This window comes from Sorex araneus, chromosome 2 (assembly GCF_027595985.1).
Source record: "Sorex araneus isolate mSorAra2 chromosome 2, mSorAra2.pri, whole genome shotgun sequence".
In the NCBI taxonomy this organism is placed as follows: domain Eukaryota; kingdom Metazoa; phylum Chordata; class Mammalia; order Eulipotyphla; family Soricidae; genus Sorex; species Sorex araneus.
Genome location: NC_073303.1, coordinates 326,409,328 through 326,424,678, shown reverse-complemented (window position 1 = coordinate 326,424,678; position 15,351 = coordinate 326,409,328). Strand labels below are relative to the sequence as shown.

General features: G+C 39.1%; 1 protein-coding gene across 3 annotated transcripts in view; it reads left to right on the top strand.

Annotated features, from left to right (window-relative positions):
- Positions 1-12,490, top strand: part of ARHGAP28 (Rho GTPase activating protein 28) — a 201,751-nt gene extending 189,261 nt beyond the window's left edge. For all 3 annotated transcript variants that reach the window (XM_004611791.3, XM_055127845.1, XM_055127844.1), the window contains 2 exons: positions 7,113-7,177; positions 11,785-12,490. In XM_004611791.3, coding sequence (XP_004611848.3) covers positions 7,113-7,177; positions 11,785-11,879 — 160 coding nt within the window. In that variant the 3' untranslated portion in view covers positions 11,880-12,490. The remainder of the gene's footprint in view (positions 1-7,112; positions 7,178-11,784) is intronic.
- Positions 12,491-15,351: the final 2,861 nt, after the last annotated feature.

Below are 15,351 nucleotides of genomic sequence, written 5' to 3'. Positions count from 1 at the left end.
TTTCTGAAAGTCATCCTAAAAGCTAGTGAATCATAATAATTCTTGTTTGGGCATATTCCCTCAAGAATAAATATTTTCCCTGTGGTTTTGAAGGGTAAGAAAAGAACTATTTAATTCTGCTCATTTGAGAACTCATTCAGCTTCATGGTTTCTCGTGAACACTGACGTATGCTTTAAATAAGAACTCTCAAATTATAAAGGACTATCAGTGCCAGGAGAGAAAAAAAAGCTAATTGCAAAGCTTTTTAATAATACAAAGTATCACTTATGTATAACATTTTTAAATGAAAAACATTGAGAAATGGAGGATAGATAATGATTACCAGACATTTGGGTGATGTGACCATGGTGGTAGAGGGGGAGAGTGGATATGGTTAAAAAAAGCAAGACCATAACATTGTGGGTAGGAACTAGCTGGTGCCTTGATGTGGTGGTGTAAAACATTCTATGAAATTGCATAGAACTAGATACACATATAGATATGTAAAATGGGAAATCTGCATAGGATGGTGGATTGAATCATGTCAGCATCCTAATTGTGACATTACAGTGTGTTTTTTAAATGTTAGCATTGAAAAGAACTGTGCAAAGAATCCAAAGAACTCAAATATTGTATCTTAAAAATACACATGATTGTATAACCCGGGGATGGTAAACATCTGGCTCCAGAGCCTTATAAGACTCACAGAATCGTGGTCTGGCCAAGGTACATGATGGGACAGACATGTCTGCTTCTCAGATGCTTCCCATAATCCATCTATCTGTATTGCTGGGCCTGTGAATGATGCTTTAAAATATCCAAATGTGGGGCTGGAGCGAGAGCACAGCGGGTAGCGCCTTGCACGCGGCCGACCCGGGTTTGAGTCCCAGCATCCCATATGGTCCTCTGAGCACCGCCACGAGTAATTCCTGAGTGCAGAGCCAGGAATAACCCCTGTGCATTGCCAGGTGTGACCCCAAAAGCAGAAACAAAAATAAAATAAAATATCCAAATGACCCTTGAGCAAAAAAAGGGAAAAAGGGATCCTCACCACTGATCTAACCAGTTAAGTAATCTGTGGTGTTAGAAGTTAGGTGGTCTTTGGGGGTTTTTTTGTTTGTTTTTTGGGGGGAAGGGGAGTACTAGGGAGGGCACACCCAGCAGTGCTCAGGGTTTACTCCTGGCTCTACACTCAGGAATCACTCCTGTCAGGGTTTGGGGAACCATATGGGATGCTAAGGGATTGAACCTATGTTGGACATGTGCAAGGCAAGTGCCTTACCCACTTTACTATCACTCTGCTCCCCAGTATCCGAGTTCTTCTATAAATATGGTTACAAAGGTGATGAAAGGGAATAAAAGAGGCTTAAGAGATTTCTTTTTAGATATTGGAGTAACCATACAATATGGTTACTTTGTGAAAATTCTTTAAAAATCTGTTCTGAAAAAGCTTTTATAGTAGCCATCAAGCCCCCTCCCCACAAAAAAGAAAATGCTTCAAAAAGCAGTTGCAAATTCTCATGAAATTTCTAAGTTAAATATATAGAAAATATCACCAAAGATATTACTATTTATAAAAGTGGAGTCTTTGCACGCCAGAATCTTCTCCATCATACCGTACAGTATATATATATATATATATTTTTTTTTGAGACTATTTCTCTCTTTCTCCCTCTCCCTCCTTCCCAAACAAAACTATTTTACCCTTTAAAAAGTGTTGAAATTGGGGGCTGGAGTGATAGCATAGCGGGTAGGGCGTTTGCCTTGTACGCGGCCGACCCGGGTTCAAATCCCAGCACCCCATATGGTCCCCTGAGCACCGCCAGGAGTAATTCCTGAGTAGAGAGCCAGGAGTAACCCCTGAGCATCGCCAGATGTGACCCAAAAAACAAAAGAAAAAAAGTGTTGAAATTCTAGAACTAAATACAATAACTTAAGTAAAACTCACGCTGTCTGATGTCAGTAGTAGCGTGGACATGACCAAGAATAGAATCTTGGTGAACTGGAGGAAATATTGGTAGAATTTATTCTGTACAACAGAGAAAATAAACCAAGCAAACTAATGAACACAGCTGCAGAGGTTCGTGGAAACATAACAAGAGTATCATTGAAGTACCAGAGGGAAAGAAAACAGTGGGATTATTTAAAAAAAAATTATTTGACTAAATAATCACCAAAAACACCCCAAATCAGCAAGAAAGCATATACTGAACCCATATCAAGAACCCAAGTGAAACTAAATAACTAAATAGAATAAATGAAAGGGATTAATGCTATAAACATCATTATTAACCTTTTTAAAAAATAAAGGTAATAAAAATCGTGAAATCACCTAGTGAGAAACCCTGCATTTTTTATAGTAAGTGTCAATTCAAGTCACAGTAGATTATCACTGGAAGCCATAGAGGCCAGATGAAAGTGACATGACATTTTCTGTATACTAAAAGAAAATAACTATCAACCATGAATCGTATTAGTAAAATGAAACTACTTCTAGAGTGATGGGGAAATAGACAATCTTGACTGAAGGAAAACAAAGATTGTTTTGTAGCTAGCAAACTTGTGCATAATGACTAACGGAAGTTTTCTAAACAGAAAGGAAATGATAATAGATCGTCAAACATCAAAAGGGAAGAGAAAAAATCAGAATTGATAAAAATAATCTTATTTTTATAATAAGATTATTTTTATAGTAATAGACCATATTACTGCAAGTACATTTCTTAAATCATATTTATTTATTTTTATTGAATCCCTGCAAGATGCAGAGTTATAAAACTGTTCATTGTCGGGTTTCAATCATACAGTGTTCCAACACCCATCCTTCCACCAGTGTACATTTCCCATATTTAATGGTTGAAGCAGAACTTATGCTATATAATATGAGGATTCAGTATCTGGAGAAAAATATATTTGAAAGGCTAGAGGTTCACTACCCCTCATGGTTTATGTTCTAAGAGCACTACATGTGATAAAGGGAAAAGAATGACTTTACAAGTAAGACCTCTACACTCTGCCAGATCAACTGGCAACAGTGATGTCCCATTGATAACCAGAACCCTTGATAAGATGTGATGAAAATGACATGTGACTTCTGCCACACATGTGACTCTAAACATGAGAAAAATATCAGAAAAATCCAGGTTGAAAAGCAATTCTACAAAATGCCTGACCAGTCCTCAAAACTACCATTAAGAACAAGGCAAGTGTTAGAAAGTGTCCTAGCCAAGGAGATGTTAGGAAAGCATGATTATTGCATTAATATCCTTGCATTTCCATAAAAAAATCATCACAAAGTAAATAACTTCAGCAGCAGGAGATTATTCTCACTGGACAGTGGTCAGAAGTCTGAGATGAGGCTATCAGCCAGGTTGATTCCCTCTGAAAGCCCTTAGGAAGAAGCTGCGAGAGAGCAGCTCTTCTAGCCCTGTGACTGTTCCTCTTCTGCTGTTCCGAGTCTGCTGCCTTTCATGCAACAATGCCAGTGACTAGATTTAGAGTAAAGGTTCCCAACTGATTTGGCCTCAACACACTCCCTTTTCAGGAAGAAAAAGCAGTTACTCAGCGCCCGCCTCAAAATCTACCTTCTTTAAACAAAGGAACATTGCATCTGAGGCTACACTGTTCCTCTGAATTGTTCCAGAGGGTTGGAGGCAATGCTCTGGAACAGGAAGTACTGCCCACTTTGAGAAACACAGATTTAGGGCATCCCCTAAATTCAGGGTGATTTAGAATTAGATTTAGCTTATAAGATTCTTATATCCCAATAAAGTCCATTCATCTGACATTCAGGTGAATATGACCTTTGGGAAGAGTTTAGTTCAACCAGCTGTAATTACTTAATGTAAAGCCATGTTCCAGATTGAGCCCTGAACAGAAAACACAAATTAGGGGGAAATAAAGTAAACTATTCTGAGTAAAATATGAGTAAAAAATTTTAGTTAGTAAAAATATAGAAGTTATTGGTTAATCAGTGTCATAGGCAAAAAAAAAAGAGTATGTAAGCCTCATATTTTATGCAGATTAATTATAAATGAACTAAAAATTCAAAATTTCTAGAAACACAGGAGAAAGGCTTTTTGATAAAAGGATAGTGAAGAGTTCTTAAACTTGACATAAAAAATATTATCTATAAGAAATGAAAACTGATAAGTTGAACTTCACCAAAAATGAAAATGTATACAACTGAAGGACTGTGAATGCATAAATATACAAGCTAAAGAATAGAGAAAAAATTTTAAAAACCACAAAAATTATAAAGGACTAATATCTAGAGTGTATCAAGAACAGCAAACTCAGAAGTAAAATGAAACCCACTAATAATCCTGATTGAAGATGTGCAAATGATATGAACAGACATTTCACAGAAGAGGATGTATAGATTACATACTTCCATCACCTAAAGGAATGACTAAAATAAAAATTGGAGCTACTCCAAATCCTGCCAGATCGAGAGAAACTGGATCACTCTTATGTAAAATGGTGTAGACACTCAAAGATTTTAAATTTCTTTCAAAAGTCACATATATAACTTTCCTGTGCTCCAGTGTATATAGTCCTCACAATTATCCCAAAGAAATCAAAACTGTTCACATGAAAGCTATACAAGAACACTGATACCAGCTTTATTTATAATAGCCAAAAATGTGCAAATAAAACAAGTTTTCTTCAACCAGTAAATGACTAAATTAACTAGAATATGGAGTGATAGCACAGCGGTGGGGTGTTTGCCTTAGACGTGGCTGACCCAGGTTCGATTCCTCCGCCCGTCTCAGAGAGCCCAGCAAGCTACCGAGAGTATCTCGCCTGCATGGCAGAGCCTGGCAAGCTACCCGTGACGTATTCAATATGCCAAAAACAGTAACAACAAGTCTCAAAAATGGAGACGTTACTGGTGCCTGCTCAAGCAAATCGATGAGCAAAGTGATGACAATGATACAGTGATTCATATTATAGTATACTGCTCAGTATTTTACCACTCAGAAGAATCTCTAGGGACTTATGCTGAGAAAAAAAATTATTACAGAAAAAATAAATTACTGAATGTTTTCAATTTTATAACATTTTAAAATTGTAGAAATGTAGAATAATGACTGACAAGCATAAAGAGTAGCAGAAGGGATGGGGAACAAGCAGAGGGAGTGAGTCCTTGCATCTTGGTAATACCCATTCTTTTTGTGTTTTACACAGTCAGCCAGGAGTGATTAGTCAGGAGAGGGACAGATACAAAATGGTCTCTCTCGTATCTGGTATATAAAGAAAAAAGTATGGGAATAACATGCCTAAAGGCACCATAACTTGAGAATTGATCTATCCAAGTAAGCTTACCACGGTTGGGGTACAGGTATGTGGAGATGAATTGTGGGGGACGCTGGGACAGTGATGGAGGGCAGAGGGCACTCTGGTGGAGGCTGTGGTGCTGGAACACTCCCGTTAACAATAAATCACAGTGCCTAATGTTTTGAAAATATTTTTAAAATGGGTGGGGATAAGAAAGAGTTCTTGTGCCCTTGGAAATGTTATGTGTATGAGCTATGTAAATATCTGCATTCTAATTGTAATACTGCATTAGAGTTTTGCAAGATGTCCTGTGTAGTGCTGTGATCCTGTGAAGGATCACCAAAGTGGGTGATCCTTCCCCCTTGGGGCCACCGGAACAAATGGGAAAGTAAGCTAATAGCAGCCTCAGGTGCAAATGGGGTGGCGGGGGCGGGGGGGGTGTGGCAGGTGCTTGTGAACCTTCTGTTCCTTAACATGTTAATGCCTGTCTATACCACCAGTGGCTCACACTTGAATGTGGCTTAATTATCACAAATTTCCTTGCCAGGGTCAATGTTTTGCTAAAGAAGGTAGGTTTCTAGGGGGACACTGAATAATTTTTTTCTTGATAAGGACCATATATAAGTGTTGGAATATTTGCTGGCAGAGCTGGGTAAAGAGTAAGTAGGATCAAGAGTGGGTGAGATAATCTCACAGTGATTCAATTTAAAAGTTTTTAAAAATAAAAAAATAAAAGATATAAAAGAAGAGTGAGATACAGCTTCCCCAGTTATATCAACTGCACCACATATGGTCCTCTGAGCCAGCCAAGAGGAATGGATCCCTCAGTGCTAAGCCAGGAGTAAGTGCTACCAGATGCACATCCTTACCCACCCACCCACCCACCCCCCAAAAAAGAATACACAAGATCTGTCTGTATAATTTCTACAACATGTTACTGTCACTGTCACTGTCATCCCCCATTGATAATCAATTTGCTCGAGTGGGCACCAGTAACGTCTCCATTGTGAGACTTGTTACTATTTTTGGCATATCAAATACGCCACGGGGAGCTTGCCAGACTCTCTGAGAGGGATGGAGGAATCTGCATGCAAAACAAGTGCCTTACCCACTGTGCTATTGCTCCAGCCCCTTACAACATGTAACCTTTATAATTATCACATATAAAAAGTTTCTAATTACTCAAACTAAAATAAGATACACATCCTTCTTCCTCACAATAAAACACTGAAGACAGTTTTGAAGTAGCCACGCTGAAAGTCATCCTGAGCGTAATGGAAATAGCAATGGTCTTTTCCAGATTCTTTTACTCAGCATTTTAGCCTGAAGTGGAAATTTTTAATTGGGCAATTATTTTCTCTAACTTACTTTTATTATAGAGCAGAGACATGCAATGAAGTCAACATTAGACCATTTGCAAAGGTTTTTGGCAAGCTTAGAAATGAGAGTTGGGCTGAGGCGAGAATCCCAGTAAGTTTCTAGCAAATGAATCTGAATTCATTTGAACCGGGAGTAGTAAGACAGGGTAATATTAACTCCGCAGCCTCTGCTTGGCCAGCTTGAAGTCAGTAACAGGATCCTAGCTAGAACCCAGTGCACAATCAGGCCTGTTGGAGAGTCCACCATCATCTATTTGGGTTTGGAATAGTCCAATCCTCTGCCTCAGATGCTGGATCTTTTCTGACAGGAAAAACGTGAATATTTGAAAATCATAGCCAGTGATAGTAATGATTTACAGCATGTATTTCACCCAATTGCCAATGCATTATTAGTTACCATGGTTATTGAATCTACAGATTTACATGCAGTCATGAAAGAAGGTTAAAATTATATTGCTCTCTTCTTTTCTCAGTCATGGTCCATCGGAATGCATTAAGATTCAGAACCAAAGGTTATATGAAATCGGAGGAAATATAGGTAAGCATTCTTTAGTGGTTTGTTCTTCTCAATATTCTGGTTACTCCAAGTTTGTGCTGCTATCATAAAGGATTTTATGGTAGATTTCTTAGATATGAAATAGGTTTTGTTGGGGGCAAAACCAGGCCTGGTGCTGTTTTGAGGAGCCTGTTGCCAAGACTTGAACCTGGGGTTCCTGCAAGTAAAGTACACATTCCACCCCTTTCACCTTTCTCCCCCACCCTAGTTTCTGGGTTTTGTTGGGGTTTTTGTTGGTGGTATTTCAGGGTTTTTTTGGGTTTTTTTTGTTTTTTTGCGGTGGGTGAAGTTTCTGTTCAAGGGCTATACCAGACAGTGCTCAGGGGCTAATCTTAGCTCTCTGCTTAGGAGTCCATCCCAAGTGGTGTTTAGGGACCATGCAGTGCCAGAATTCTACATGCAAATCATGTACTCAGCCATTGAGTATTCTCTCCACCCCCAACCCCCATCCCTGTTTTTGCTTGTTTTTAACTGTATCATGTAAGAGTAGTTTGTTGTGGGCTCGTAGGGAGAGTACAGCAGGTAGGGCATTTGCCTTGCACTCTGCCAACCCCATTTGGTCAGCTGATATCCCATATGATTCCCCCAAGCACCATCAGGAGTGATTCCTGAGTGCAGAGACAGGAAAAACTTCAGAGCATCACCAGGTGTAGCAAAAAACAAACAAAAAGAATAGTTGTATTTTTAAAAGTTGTTTCAAAGTAGAATTGTGAATATTTTAGTTGATGCGGATTAGCCTTTGAGGTCTTTGCATTACGACAGCAGCCCAGCAGGTCAGGTTCCAGGCTTGCTCAAGTCTGACCTGGGTTTGGCCCGTGGCATCTCATGGTCCCCCGTGCAGCACCAGAAATTACCCCTGAGCACCACATTTATTTGCATTTAGCCCAAAACACAAATAAATAAATGTGACTCAAAGTTCAAAAGTCTATTTCTGGAGAACATCAGAGAAGAGCATCATGCGAACTTTCAGAAAGTTTCTTTGTTTTTTTGTTTGTGTGTTTGTTTGTTTGCTTTGCTTTTGTGGCCACACCTGGTGAGCTCAGTGGTTACTCCTGGTGATGATTGGGGGACCGTATGGGATGCCAGGGATTGAACCTGGCAAACTCCATACCCTCTGTACGATGGCTCAGACCCACTTTCAGAAAGTTTCCCTTCCCTACTTTCACTCTTTTATTCTTTTGTTTCCGTTTTTGTGTCACTCCAAGTGGTGCTCGGGGACTACTCCTGGATTTTTGTTTGGGAGAGTGGGGATGTAAGGAGACGTTATTCTTGGTGGTGCTCAGGGGACCATGAGGTACCAGGGATAGAACCCAGGCCTTATGCACGCAAAGTATGCACATGATCTATCAGGCCATCTCTAAGGGCCACCTGTATTCATTTTACTTCCTGGGAGAGAAGGACAGAGGGAGCAAGTGAAAAAGGAATCAAAAGAAAGCTCCATCTCTTGTTTCTGTAGCTATAGCAGCCAGACCTTTCACTTGCCTTCCCCACTGTTCACATGAAATATATGATCTCCTGCTGAATTAAAACTAGTGCCTCCCAGGGGCTGGAGCAATAGCACAGCGGGTAGGGTGTTTGCCTTGTATGTGGCCGACCCAGGTTCGATTCCCAGCATCCCATATGGTCCCCTGAGCACCACCAGGTGTGACTGCTGAGTGCAGAGCCAGGAGAAACCCCTGTGCATCGCCAGGTGTGGCCCAAAAAGCAAAAAAAAAAAAAAAAAAAAAGAAAACAAAACTGGTGCCTCTCCTGTGTTCCCTTCTACCCAACCAAAGCAACACTCCAGCCACCCCATTCCTTCTGAATATTTTCTCATAACCACATCAATCATTTCTAGCTCCATTAAAGTATATGTATACTTATATATGGTATATATGTGCATATATACTATCATGGAAATACGTATGTGTGCCCTGGTGTGGCCTAAGTGCTAGTACAGCAGGGAAGGCACTTGCCTTACACATGGCTGACCAGAATTCAATCCCACAAACCATATTTGGTTCCCGAACCCCACCCCTGAGTGCAGAACTAGGAGTAAATTCTGAGCACCACTGGACATGGCCCCCCGAACCAAAACAAATAAACAGAAAATAGAGTGTGTGGGGGGGAGGGCATTAAACTGAGAACCTAACCACATGCAAGGCAAGTGCTTGACCACTCAGCTACATCCTCTGGGAAAAAAAAGAAACACTTAATTTCTCTCCTCTTTCCAAGGTCTCTATTGACTTCCTTCAGTCCTCTGCTCCACTTTCAGCAAAAATTCTTTGAATCGGTTCTCTCTGTTCACTTTCTTCCTTGTGTTCTCTCTTGAAAGCACTCCAGTCAAGCTTTAGCCCTCTACACTTCACTAAAATTGCTCTCTTGTTGTTGGAGTCACCAGAGAACTCTCATGGTTTAAAATCTTGTCCTTCACCTATCTTTATAATTGCCTTGAGTTGATCTTTCCTTTCTTTCTTCATCTGGCTTCAAGGGCAAACTAAGCTTCTGGCTTTCCACCACTTCACTGGCTGTTCCTTCTGACTCTTTTTGTCCATTATTTCTCATCTTCTCGACCTCTTGACATTGCAGCGCTGTGGGGCTGTTTTTCGAACTTTCTCTACACGGAACTTCGTTGGTGAGATCATATCTTGCTTTGAACACCTTATGCTAATCCCATTCAGAATTATATGCAGACTTCCCCTGCAAACATCACCATTTTTTTATGCAGTCATTAAGCACATTTTGCCTTAGGGACTTTGAATTTGCTGTCACTCTTGCCCTTTAGATTGTTCATTTTTCATCTTTCAGCGCCTTCGGGTCTTTGTCACTGTGTTAGCATCTCAGTATCAGCTCCTTGGATTCATATCGTATCTTTGCTTTGTGATTCTCTGATGCTATCACTAGCACATTTGATTTCTATTACTTTATTGTTTACTTATTTGCTTATTGCCTTGAGTCATTTTCAGAATGCTAAACATTCTGGAGGCAAGTCATTTTGACAATCTGATGATTATTGTAGTAGCCACTGTGCTCTAAAGTAGAGCACATAACAATTCTCATAAATACTTGATAAATTAATAAATAGAGCAAATAAATCTCTTTTTTGTTTGGGCTTCTATATACATTTTAATCACAGTGAACATAAAACTTTCCCACTGTGTTTGCCATGGATTAATTTGGTCTTCACTATTTACTAATTCCCTGCCCATGGCACCTTATTCATAGGAAAGAAATGAATTGAGGCTTGGTCTTCAAGCCTGTGTTCTCCCTTGAACACATATCTTGCTTGCTCGCATCTGTGTTTTTTTGCATGCTTATTTTCACTCTGGAGAAGCCTGTGCTCTCTCTTGAACATATTTTCCCTCTCTCTCTCCTCTCACATCTTTCTCAGCAACTCTCAGTCAATAAAACTGCTTTATACACACAAAAGAAATGAACATTTTTGTCTTCTCTTATCAGAATCAAGTTATTATCTATAAAATCATTACATGACATGTATTATCATATGTTATCAGTTTATTGCCTGAAGTATGTTCTTGCCATATTTTGTAATTGATGTGATAAGACTGGAGAGCAGTTTATCTGTGGTTGATATATCTGGTTTTCCCAGTTTCACCTGGGACTTGAATTTCTTCACAGAAAGTGAATGAATAGAAGAGGAAGGGAATAAAGGAGTGCAGAATAAAATGAGGGAAGGGAATAAGGGAGAGAAGAATGGAAAACTTCTACCAAGAAACTTTGAAATGTGTATTCTTATTTGCTTGTAAGTGGATGGTCATGGAGAGTATCATATTGAGTGAAATGAGTCAGACAGAAAGAGAGGGACAGACATAGAATGACTGCACTCATATGTGGAATATAAAATAGCATAATATGAGACTAACACCCAAGGACAGTAGAGACAGGGCCAGGAATATTGCTCCGTGGCTGGTAGCCTGCCTCATGAACTGGGGGAGAAAGCAGCTGGAATATAAAAGGAATCACTAAGTCATTGATGGTTGGAGGGATAGTTTGGGATGGGAGATGTGTGGTGAAAGAAGATAAAGAGCCAAACGTGATAGCCTCTCAGTATCTATATTGCAAACCACAGTGCCCAAAAGCAGAGAGAAAGTATGGAGGAAATTGTCTGCCACAGAGGCAAGGGCAGGGGAGGGATGGGGGAGCAGGGTGATGGGGTACTGGGGACATTGGTGGTGGAAAATGTGCACTGGTGGAGGGATGGGTGTTCAATCATTAAACTCAAACATGAAATTTTTGTAACTATAACTCATGGTGATAAGAAAGAAAGAAAGAAAGAAAGAAAGAAAGAAAGAAAGAAAGAAAGAAAGAAAGAAAGAAAGAAAGAAAGAAAGAAAGAAGGGAGAGAGAGGGAGGAAGGAAGGAAGGAAGGAAGGAAGGAAGGAAGGAAGGAAGGAAGGAAGGAAGGAAGGAAGGAAGGAAGGAAGGAAGGAAGGAAGGAAGGAAGGAAGGAAATTTGTTTTCTTACTTATGGCTTAGAGAACTTGCTGGTCATATTGGAGCTTAGAGGCACACATACACTAACAGACATATATGCACACATATAAGTATTCACTATTTAATGTATTCTATGATTTTTCTCTTTATTTTAGGGCAGCATTGCTTGGATCCAGATGCTTATATATTGGATGTGTATCATATGAATCCTCAAGCAGAATGGGTAATAAAACCCCAGCCACGTTTTTGAAATACTCCTCAAGAAGGCAGATGTTGTATATAATACGCCAAGAAGATACGACATTTTGTAGGGATAAACCAAGACTACTTTTGACATGTTTGTTCCTATGATGTTTTCAGTCCAAATGGTGTCTCCTGACATTGCCAACATGAACTATGGAAGAGGAGCTGGTTAACCATTTGGGCTGAAGCTTTCTCTTGATGGTGCCTTGATTCGAGAGAAGGAAAGATGGTGCAATCTTTCCAGAAGAAAGGCCAGTCTAGAATATGGTGGAACTCTGAGCATTTCTAATAGGTTGACTCCCTGCAGAAATGAACTTGAACTATACCTAGGGAGAAGACATATTCTTTATGTGACAAATGCTTCCAAAGAGGTGGAAAGAGACTTTTTTTTACTTATGTGTTTTAAATATATATATATTCATCTTTTTTGAGCAAGAATGATGGAAATACCAATCATTTTTGCTCTGCAAAATAATTCAGTTCTACTTTCCAAAGAGAACCTGTTTCTAACATTACACATGCAATATTTATGCTCTGACTTGCTCCTGAGTTGGAGAAGGAAGAACTTCTGTTTAAGAACACTGTATTGTTATGTATGTTGTACTGTATTTTGACTATTAGCATTCTGGTGCAAATGAAGACTTTTCTATCTTAGACTGTAGAAAAGTAATGTCTGTCTTTTTCTCTTTGAACTGAGGTCCCTATCACAAAGCTTAGTTTGACAAAGGGTTTTCTTCTGCTTTTATGACCTGCTTTATGGTCAGCAGCCTCTATTCTCAGGATTATGGTGCTCAATGAATAGCTTCGTCTGTTCCAGGCATAATATCCTCTTCTGATCAGATGAATCATTTCTTATTACTATAGAACATCACTTCTGCATGTCCAGCTTAAAAATACAAAACTGTCTTCATCCAATTGTTCTTTATTCAGAAGTGCTGAAAAATAGGGTCGCAGCCAGATTTTATATGCTATAAAAAACAGATTTTGCTTACATTCATCAATCATAGACTTGGCCATGCTTTGTGGATTAGCTTCCGGCTATAAAATCAGATTCATATTCCGTTAGATAAAAACTGTCTGCTATGAATATCCTGAGGATCCATTTTCCAGACCTGCAATTGACCAGAACACTCAGTCCTCCACAGTTATAACTGAAAGCAAATCAAAAAAGTGTTGAGGGGTTGGACAATGCTGCATCCCATCTTAAGATTAGAGATGCAGTGTTAGGGCTAGGTAGAAATATGAAGAGATTGCTCATTTATCCTCCACATGTGTTCAGAGAGAACCCGCACACTGATATCTTGATGGACTTTTAAATCAGCTTTTTTTCTTCTTTTTTTGTGGTGAAAAATGGCCACACCCAGAGATGCTTAGGGCTCAATCCTGGCTCTGCACTCAGGAATCACTCCTGGTGGTGGTCAGGGAACCATATGGGATGGCGGGAACCAAACCCACATTAACCCTATGCGAGGCAAAAGACCTTATAGGCTGTGCTGTCTCTCCTGCCCCTAATAACAGTTTTAATTCCCAGGTGACTTTGTCATAATTCAAATAACACATAGTTTTATCTATATTCCAAATCTCAAAGCATAATGCGATCATTTAGCCCCATACTGTTAGTAATTTTATATAAATGTTATATATGCTGCCTTGTACTTTGATGTTTATAAAAACATTTTTTATACCCAATATACTGTAGATAATTATATTTCTGGCCTTCAGTATTCTTTTTCCAGAAAACTTATGTATCCATTCATTTTATTTGCTTGAGAATTTTACCCCCCTTGGCCTGAAAATTGATTCAAAAATAAACATGTGTTCTACAGGTTAATATTTATTCCTACATTTCATCAGTTTTTAATTTCTAGCAAACTGATGGCACATGAGATTACATAATGAGTTATGAGTCTAAAACTATTCTTCCTGTTTTTGCAATTCAAGCAACAGAAATAAACGTTTTACTTTATGCAGTTCCTAAGTTTCATGGCATAAGATGGCAGGAATTTATGCCTACACACATGTTTTCTTACTGTATTTTCTATCTTTAGAATACTTAACTTCTGTTGTGTTTATATAGAAAATTCACAGATATATTCATTAAAAGTTTTACTTGGGAATATTTATTTACTCTGTACTGAAAATACGACTTCCACCTCTGTTCTCAAGATTTCAGCAGTAATTTCACTGGTCATTGATTTTGAATAAATAATAGGTGTCAGGTCAGACAATAAGTTTCTGATTTGTCACCCTTTTTGTATAATTTTGCATATCAACATCTTAGCTAAATCAGTTCTGTTACTCACCATAAGGGATTCAAGGATGTACTTGAATTTACTGTCAATATTGCGTGACAAAGCATCTCAATACCATAATCAGGGGCTGAAATGATAGTACAGCAGTTATGATGCTGACTTTGCAACTGGCGACCCCAGTTCCATCCCCAGCACCCCATATGGTCTCCTGAGCACTGCCAGGAGTAATCCCTGAGTGCAGAGCCATGAGTAAGCCTTGAGCACAGCCGTGCGTGACCAAACAAAGCAGATAACCAGAATCATTGGATATCAACTTTCATTCTGTTATATGATTAAGTAGTGGATTAAAGAAGAATATTCAGTAAAAGCATAGAATAATTTTTATGTGATTAAAAAGGTTCTTTTTTACTAAATTCATTTTTAGGGATAAATAAATCCCTATAGTTAATTTTTTTAATGTCTATCATAACTATTGAAAAAACTAACTTTGCTTTACCAAAACTTGTTTTTAAATAGTCACAGTAATGCTATCAAAATAGTATATTTGCAGCAAAGGAAAATCATATATTGGGCTTTTAAATACAATTAATCTTCTACCCTATTTTTCCCCAAGTGCTTTGGTATGGCATTAAGACAATAATGACCGGGGGCTGGAGAGATAGCACAGCGGGTAGGGCGTTTGCCTTGCACGCGGCCGACCCGGGTTCAAATCCCAGCATCCCATATGGTCCCCTGAGCACAGCCAGGGGTAATTCCTGAGTGCAGAGCCAGGAGTAACCCCTGTGCATCGCCAGGTGTGACCCAGAAAGCCAAAAAAAAAAAAAAAAGAAAATAATGACCAAGGCCAGAAAGATAATAATAGGGATTAAGTTTTGATACCAGGGACTATAGATAGTTCTCTGAGCACAATTCAGAGTGATCCCTGCGCACAGAGCCAGGAGTAACCCCTGAGCACCACCAGGTGTGGCCAGCTACTCTCCCCCGCCACTCCTACCCCAAATATATTCAGGAAAGTGTTAAATAAAGTTTAGAAATAGTTACCCAAAACAGATCCCTAGACCTACATCACTTCCTCCATCCGGCAAAGAGGATCCCTTTGTTAAGCAACTCTCTTGGTAGTATAATTCTCCAATCATCTTCAAACTGGAATAACACTTTTTTTTTTAACAATATATACACAGTATAAACTACCTCACTTTCCACTTTGGGAAAAAGCAATGGACTTTA